General features: G+C 49.7%; 1 protein-coding gene across 1 annotated transcript in view; it reads right to left on the bottom strand.

The window, feature by feature from the left end:
• The window catches only part of TANC2 (tetratricopeptide repeat, ankyrin repeat and coiled-coil containing 2), a 221,631-nt gene that overhangs the window by 1,282 nt on the left and 211,464 nt on the right, over positions 1 to 8,885 (bottom strand). The window contains 6 exon segments of the mRNA XM_035903288.1: positions 1 to 514; positions 516 to 638; positions 2,670 to 2,770; positions 4,977 to 5,123; positions 6,600 to 6,691; positions 8,199 to 8,331. The exon segment at positions 1 to 514 is cut by the window's left edge and continues 86 nt beyond it. Coding sequence (XP_035759181.1) covers positions 1 to 514; positions 516 to 638; positions 2,670 to 2,770; positions 4,977 to 5,123; positions 6,600 to 6,691; positions 8,199 to 8,331 — 1,110 coding nt within the window.

The raw sequence follows: 8,885 nt of genomic DNA, 5'->3' as shown, positions 1-8,885 counted from the left end.
CTGATAACGAACCGGGGAACCGGACTGTGACCTATAAACGCTCATGCTTTCTGCTGGGGGGCTGGCGCGATACTGAGGACCTCTACGAAGAGGAGAAGGTGGTGGGCTTTGATATTCCTTCCCTTGACTTCCGACAGGAGGTGGGCTGAAGCGGTAAGAGGAGCCCTGGTGAGCAGGGGATGTGTGTGGAGGACTGGGTCTATAATGTGAGTTTTGGTGCGTCGGAGACAGAGCAGGAGATGTGGACTGGTACCCTTGCCTGGTTGGTGAACCCACGGAGCTACTAGACCTGAAATCAAAGACCTGATGAGAGCCAAGAGGTGAGCCAGAAATATAGGCTGAGTCCCTGTGAGCGGGGGACGGGGGCGGGCTCTGGATGATGGGCAGCCCTTGGTTTGGCCTGGACTCTGTCTGCAAGCCAATGGAAACGTTTTCTACATCCTGCTCAAGGTATTCCTCCTCAAAGATATCTTGCACAGAATACAGCTCTTCATGCTGGGCTTCAGTGCTGCTGCTGCTGCTGCTGCTGTACCTGCCTGTGCTCCTCTTCCACCCTCATCAGCAGCCGCTGGATCTCACGGTTGTTGGGACACAGCTTGATGGCCTCGTTCAGGTCCTCCAGGGCTGCTGAAAACTGCCTGCTTGACAAAGGGACAGAAACGAGAACTGAAATTACTCTGGATTCAAATGGAGCCATTCTTGGAGGCTCCTGCGGGTTAAGTGGCCTGTCCGTGTTACCGAGGGAGATGTCTCTGATTGCTACCACTCGCTGCATGTCTCCAGCTCTGCCTTACGTGCCTCCTTCACGTTTATTTTATCCAAACTGAAGGAAAACACTGCCAAAACACCTCTGGAGGAGAGGGGAACACAGGCTTGAGAGGGCAAAACCCAGACTAGCAAAACCACCTGTCCTCTGCAGTGTGCGTTACAGGCTAATTAATTACTCCTCACAGCACCACCATGAGCTTTGCCCCTGCATTAGCCGAGGGGAAACCAAAGCATCAATAACTAAGAGCCAAGCTCACCACCGCTGTAAGCAAGCGCAGCTTTGACGGAGTTGCAACCGCTTATGCCCGTGAAAAATTTAACTTCTGCCCGATGCCAAAGCCACGCAGCATCAGGGCTGGCTCCAGAGCTCAGGGACTCCCACGGGTCAGCGCTTTAGGCAAGGCTTGTCTCTCCGATTTTGCAAAGGATTTGGCTAACTTCTTCAGAATGAAAGAACAGAGCAACGTTAGGGAGCCTGCGAGCCCCCCAGGGAAGGCTTTGCAAGGGCAAGGCCAGGCTGTGAGGAGTAACAGGGAGGCGGGGGGTCAGGGAAGGGGGTTGTCATTGACAGGGACACCGTTTGCTTTGGAGCAAAGTGATCTGTATGAACATGACTGTCATCTTGGGGGAGGATCACAGAGAAAAACTCCCCAGCACCTCTCAACGCCAGCCTAAGCTTTTGCACAAAAACCAGGTGGAGGAAGGAAAAGCCTCCACTTCCCCAGGCTGTGCTGACCGCAGAGGCGCTGCTGGGCTCAAACTGGGAAAAGCCAAAGTGGTGATGGTTTCTGCTGGAGAGACCTGGGGAGAAAAGGATGCTTGTATGTGGGGAGGCTGGTATCTGAAAAGGAACCTTGGTTCTTGTACTTCCTTACAAGTATTTTGGAAACAAGGGAGAGGAAAACCATTAAAGGAATGGCATCAGGGCAGCGTGGCTCAGCTAGCAGGGCTGCTCTGCAGAACAGAAGGTCACGGCTTCCCCTCCCACACCAGCACCCGGTGGACCAGGCAGCGCAGCATCAGCCGGGTCAGGAGCCCGGTTCCACACATCGCCTCCAGCACGGAAGGTCAAACGGTGGTGGTGTCTGCTGAGCTGTGATGCTTGCACGGGAGGACTCGACATCCCTCCGGCTACTGGGGATTCTCTGCACTGCCTCACAAGTCATTCCGGCTGCCGTTTCAAACCGAGATGACAGTGCACCCAGCCCTTGAGCGTACGACTCAAAAGCAAGCCCTCCTGCTCATTTAGGAACGGCATTGATCAGTTTTGAAATGTATCTAAGCTCACATCTTTTAGCCTTCGGGGAGGTTAAGAAGGGAGTCCTCCAGGCTCCACCTGAGGCGCAGAGATCCCAGGGCTGCCGCTCTCTAGCAGCTGGTTGCTGAGCACAAGCTATGGCTCAAAGCTCACCGGCGGGTGCTGGCCTGCACAGTTACTCAGCAGTTTCTGCCTTGCAAAAGTGCTGGGGGACAGAGAGATTCATAGATTGTTACGGCCAGAAGAGCTCACTGTGATGAATGAGTCTGCCCTCTTGCATAATGCAGGCTACAGGGCTTCCCTGAGTCTTATTTTGCTTTGAGTCCAAGTTGTGGCCGAGCTAAAGTGTATCTTTAAAACGAATACCCAACTCTGGCATAAAGGTTTCCAGTGCACTGAGATGTTCAGACAACGTTCAACTAAGATGAACCTCTCAAAACGGTTGCATTCAGCTGTCCCCAGAAATTACCAAAGGAGGGAGGGTGCTACTATGGAGTTTGAAAGCTTTGTAATCTCATTAATGAATGTTCCTTTGCCATTTCGTCCCACGGGGACACTGGTACGGTTTGGCAGGGTGGATGCCTACGTCGGCGTGGCCGGGCTTGAAGGGACCAGCCCCTCGCGCTTTGCTCTCTCGCCTCACCTGCTGCTGCGTTTGGCCCTTGCTCTTGCATAGTAAGCTTCATAAGATTTCGGTTTCAGCTCCAGTGCCTTAGTAGCAAATTCCTCCGCCATTCCAAAATCCTGTCATTACAATAGGTGCGCAGATAAGTAATTGAATAGATATAGAAATAAAAATATATACAGTTTGGGAAGAAAACAAACTTAATATGGACTTTTTACAAGTTTTTTTTTTGCAAATACCATGGAAAACTTGATGGTACGGGAATGTTTCACATGGATTCAACATCGTTCACAGCCAGAGAGCTACGATGGCACGTCCAAAGACTCAAAAGGCCTCTCGTAGCTCTGGATGCCGTCGGCACCCCCAGAGGCCAGCGTGCCACTGGCTCCGCTCTCACTGATCGTGTCCCCAACAAGTGCATGCAATCCCTCTGCAACAGCCTACAGTCCCGAGGAAACATCTGGTCTCACAGAGGCTGGAATGTAATCTCATGAAGGATTTTTTTTTCCAAGTTGAAAGCAGTAAGAAACCTTTCCCACGCCCTCTGCTTCCCACTCTGGAACACACTGACAGACATCGAAGGGGCTGAATACAACTGCTCATGCAGGAAGGGGCTATGATACCTCGGTACCTACAAACGGGACTCGCCCAGCAAAGGTCTCCTACCAGTGCCACCCTGTTGCAAATGAATTTGTGTCAAGTCAATTGGAATGAATTTACGTAAAGCCGCGAATCAAACTGTGGGAAGTCACCCATTCGTGACAAATTGGCGCAGTCAGCAGAATTCACAAATTCATTCGTGGCTCACCCATTCCACTGCTCCTTCTCCCTCCCCAACACCTCACTTGGGAGACTCCTTTGGGAGAGGGGAGGGAGAGGGTGGCAGCATGGGATGGAGACTGCTCTGGGTGCTTCCGAGTGCCATGAGAATGTCAGCTCCGGTCCGAACCCTGCTGGCTGTCCTTGCCTTGTTGTACCACTAAGTTCAGCCGAGCAATTCCAAAGGAGAGCTCTTCCCAGTGGAGGGGCTTTCATTTCGCAGCCAAACACAGCTTTGGCTTGCTGACCTGGGCTATGACCCTGAGCAGTTCTGGGAGAATGCACCAACGTTCTCCTGACCTGTTCAGAAACTCAGTAAGCAAACTCCACCTTCTAGAAATGAAGTTTATGAGCAGACGATGGCCATGTGGACTGCACCGAGCAGCCTCATGCGCGTGAGAAAGGTCAGCTGGACCTTAGCAAAACCCAGGGTGAGGTTTAATCCCCCCTAAGGTGCCCACGCTGGAGCTTGCTACCTGGATGCCCTGCCTGGGGAAGCTCATACTTTTATTTGTACCTTCAGTAGCAGTTACTGGAGACGAATCGTCTAACAGACTGAACTGGGAATGCAGTCAAGAGGTCGGTACCTTCTATGGTCTCATCTATAGATGCAAAAACTGCAGGAGCAGTTAAAATGCCCTGAAATTTTCTATCACAAACCCTGGAATTCCCCAGCACAACAGTAAACTGAAAATCTTGTCCTTAAAGAACAGGCTTAGCCGTGAGTCGGCTCGTTTAAAGGGAAGGTTCACACTTTTTCTACAAACTGTGTTGTTTCTTCACCAGCATTAAGGTTTTGCTTCTGTTGCTTTTCATCTGTCTCTCTCACAGCTTAAATAAATGAAGGTGTCACAAAAATCCCTTCCCCTCCAGTGTAATCTCTGACGCCTCGTGGCCTCGGCAGAGATTTCACTTTTCAAGTCGATGGAGACTTTAAGTTGCAGAGGTGAAAGTCTCTGCAGGCAGAGCAAGGGGAAGGTGGCACTTGTCTGCTGGAGGAACAGACGTTCTGCGGGAGCTGGTCGCTAGATGCTGCTCGATCGGAGCGGGGAGAGTGACAGTGATGTGGCAGTTCTGGGAGGAGAGGGAGTATGTGGGGGTGTTTCTGGATGAGTCACTGCCCTGGGGAAGTGCTGGCCCCCTAAGCATATGCTCCTTCATTTTAAATTAATTAGTATTCAAAGGAGCACATCTCCTGGCTCCTCCCTCACCGCTGCCCTAGAAATCTGGAAAATGCCTCCCCCCCCAATTCACATCATCATCAAAAGGGAGTAATAAAAAATTCAAAAAGCTATAAACATAGCAATGAATTTTTAATCATTTAGAAATGCATATTAAATCATTACTTCTTTTGAATTCTAAAATGTCAGTGCTCTGTGAAGGACAACCAGGTTACACAGAGGAGAGACCTGAGGTCAAAGCACCATTACAGGATGGACCTGGCTCTGTGCACAGGCAGAGACCTGGCAGCTTGCAGTTAAGGCCATGAAGAGTGGGGAGACTTACGTTCATTTTCCTTCGACATCGGGAGAGGTTGAGGAGGAGGGACACCTTCAGCTCACGGAAGGTTTTCAGGTCTTCTCCAAACCCTTCCCTGGGGAATTTTTTCAGAGCATACTGGTAGCGCTGGGCAGCCTCTTTCACTTTACCTTTCTAATAGAAGGAGAACATGTCAAAACACATCCTTGGGTGGAGTTGACTTCACTGCAAAGAACTCACTCACCAGCCCCCTGAACATTTTGGGTGGTGAAGGTAACATGACTTCATTATTTAAGCTCTTTTCTAGAAAGGAAAGCCAGAACAGTTGATCAAGGGAACATCTGATCTGGAAATGCAGATGCCTTGCGCAAGTTGAGTTCTCCCACTTCGTACTGAGTTGTCACGCTACAGTGGGAAACATTGCAGAAATTGTGTCATGTTAGCTTCATACAACTCCATCTGGTTTCTGGAGGGATGGTCTTCTGAGCCAGGTGATCAGTAACCCATCTCTGGAGAACACCCTACACCCAAAGCTTAATAAGCACCAGGGATGTTAAAGAATATGAAGTGTGGGACTTTGGGTGGAGTTTCTGGGGCTCAGAGAAGCCTCTGCAATAGCAAAGATAAATGTTAAGGCACCGATGTGGCTCTGAAGTTGGACAAATGGGTTGAGATTCATCTCCCTGGACCTTAGATGGCTAAAAATTAGGTGTCTACATCTAAGCCGGTCAACTGGGTTCCTTTTATAGTTATTGGGACGCAACATTCACCTTCAAAGGGTGACTCATCTTTGCTATTTTGGGCACCTGTTTTTGGGATGATTTGCGCCCGGGAGGGGGACAGACATGGCACCTAGGGTGAAGGAAAGAGGGCAAACCAGGATCTAGGACGCATGCAATTCACGATGACCCAGACATAAATTTTGCAGCTACGAATCGTAAGCTTTAAAACCTCGTAGATTCAGGTTTCTCAGCTGTATCATGTATCTCTGGCAGATAACTCCAGTTACAACGCCAGCTTTGCATATTTGCTGCTTCTCCCCCTTAGAGCCCAACAGTGAATCATTGTTGTACTCGCACATTTTGTGTGTGTGTGCAATCTCCAGGTTTTAAAGATCAGCTTAAAATAAACAGAGCAAAAAAGACTCTAACTGTAATGGTGGAACATCTCCCATGGGCTAAAGGACATGACAAAGCCATCTGTGTCCTGACAATCTGTTTTCATTGCAAAAAGTTTCTTCCATGAGTTTTTCTGGGATATACTCTCTTGTTGCCTTGTTCCACAGCAGTGAGCCTGCCAGGTAACGACAACGTTGCCAGATCTGATGCAATGACATCAGCACTCCGAATCTCTGTAAAACACTTGGGTTCTGGTGTTTTCAAAGAGGAAATGAAGCGCTGGCTCAAATCCAGCATGCAGAGAGACTTGGCTTTGCTTCAGCTTCGTTACAGATTTGGGCAATCAATTCCCCCCCCCGCCCCCTTCCCAACCCCACTAACCAAAACCAAACAGTTTGCAACACGAGGAATGTTGCGAGCAGTAGCTTTTGCTTGCCACGGTTTAAGGCAGCAGCATTGCTCAGTCAAAGCCTCATACAAAGTTATGCTGCAAGCTGTATCTGCTCGCTTTTTCCAAAGCCGCCCTTCTCACCTTATAAAACATGTCTCCCTCCTCCATCAGCTTGCTCAACAGGATGATCATGATGTCTGGTTTGGAGGTTGCCATCGCCCATGTTGCTGGACCTGTAGTGTACAGGATGCATGATGGGTAAAAAACTCATACAATGCAAGGGTGGTAGGAAGCTGGGTGGAAAAAATATCCTGGGGTGGGAATTTCTGCTGGAGAGAACAACTTGGCATGGTCAAAGGGCAGAGCGCTCCAAATGATTGAGCTGACAGTTCCTCTCGCACTTAAATTAACGTCATCCACATTGCAATGGTTTTCCTTTGCAGTCATTAAGGCTAATCCTAATCGCCACCACCGCGATGGTCTGGGAAATGATGGGAGCCATTTCCACAAGAGGGCAGTGCTGATTGTGGAACCAGCTGGGGTGGGGGAAACAAAACATATTTAAAAGGAAAAAAAATCAGAGTGGTTATATAAAAGCATTTCTAAATTAAAAGCTCTGGAAGTGTCCTAGGAAATCTGCAGTTCGACTGGCGATAGGCGTTTGTGTTTAATTGGACTGTGATTTCCAACTTCACGAGATGTGAAATACCAGAGTAGCAAATCCATTAAGGTGGAAAATACGAGAATGGGAAGGTCGTGCCTAAGTGCTGCTGGTGCTGAAGCCGTCCGCTGGGCTGGGGACACGCTGGCTTTGCGCAGGGGTCAACCCACGCAGAGCCAGTCGTTATCTCAAGGACTAATACTGGGAGGGAAGGGGTGGCAAAAATTTGGGGGCAACTCATTAGTGTGGGTGAAGAATAAGTCAACAATATTCTATAAGTAGATTCAGTACGTTTCGGGGGAAGGAGGTTAGTTTTTGAGTTCAAGTTATTCTCTGCAACAGTCATTAAAAAATTATTTTAAGGTGAGGTAAATTAAAAGATTAGAGGTGTTGGGGACGCATGCAGGCTAAATCAAACAGGAGAAAGCAAGGCTGACAAAGCTATCAGATCGAAGCTGATGCTGACAGCAATGAGATATACCTCGTGGGCGACTCGGTAACGTCTGACAACCTTCAAAGAAAGGAGAAAACAAAAAGTTGTAGGAGAGAGGGGGAAAAAAAATGGATGAAGGTGGGAAAAAAAAAAAAAAGAAAGGAAAAAAGCAGCTGTGAGAGGCAGGCAGCAAAGAAGCCAATGCACCAGCAAAATCCCCTTTCACAGGAAAACGTAACGTGAGCAGCTGTGTGACGCAGCGCAGGTAACACTAAGATCTGGAAGCATACACAGAGCAAGTGAATGCAGCAGCTCACAGCAATGCATGGACATAGTACGTTTGTCGACTCAGACCAGTAAAGATAGAAAAAGCATTACCAGAGGAAAGACCTTGCCAAAGAAACAGTTGTTTATTGATTAACTTTGCTAAGGAATACGACAGCAAAAATAAAAAAAATATTCCCCATTTTAATAAAGAGCCCAAGGCAGTCATGTCCGAGACTGGCTGGCTGCTCTCGGAGTACGCAGCAGCAGCCGGGGCTGAGGCTGCCTCTGTGTTACATTTATATTTTCTAGGAAGCCAGCCCCACTGCTCGGAGTCCTGCCTGAGCACAGAGCCGATGGCGGATTGTCCCCTCGTTCCTACCTATCTTTGCTCCTTTCTTCAGGAGAGTGACGACGACCGAGGTGTTGCGGCACCCCACCGCCCTGTCCAGGGGACGCATCCCGCTGTAGTCAACGTGCTCAATCATGGCCCCATGGTCCACCAGAAACTGAACCTGCAATGAGAAGTCCAACAGTCAAGTTCTGCTCCTGGGCAAGACCTCTGCGTGCTGCTGGTGATGTACAACCAGCAGAGGCTTGCTCTGCTCCACTGCTTGGGCTGAAACCTCAACCGGGTCTGAGGGTTCATCAGCCTCAGGTGTTGTCCTCTATGGAAGCGCTTGCGTGTATGGAGGGCCAGGACACTGTATGCTTATTGCTACACTAAACTGAGCCGTACTATTTTGAGTAACCGGGTAACCCCCGGTATCCATACAGGCTGGGGAAAGAAAGGATGGAGAGCAGCCCTGCTGAGAGGCACTTGGGGGTACTGATGGATGAAAAGCTGGACATGAGTCGGCCATGGGCGCTGGCAGCCCAGGCAGCCAACCGTACTCTGGGCTGCATCAAGAGCAGCGTGGCCAGCGTCGAGGGCGGGGATTCTGCCCCTCTGCTCTGCTCTGGGGAGACCTCACCTGGAGCCCTGCGTCCAGCTCTGGAGCCCTCAGCACAAGAAGGACATGGACCTGTTGGAGCGGGGCCAGAGGAGGGCTACTAAAATGATCCGAGG

This window comes from Egretta garzetta, unplaced genomic scaffold (genome assembly GCF_000687185.1).
Source record: "Egretta garzetta isolate BGI_Z169 unplaced genomic scaffold, ASM68718v1 scaffold100, whole genome shotgun sequence".
NCBI lineage: Eukaryota > Metazoa > Chordata > Aves > Pelecaniformes > Ardeidae > Egretta > Egretta garzetta.
The sequence above is the reverse complement of the archived record's forward strand: the minus strand, read 5'-3'. Positions and strand labels throughout refer to the sequence as shown.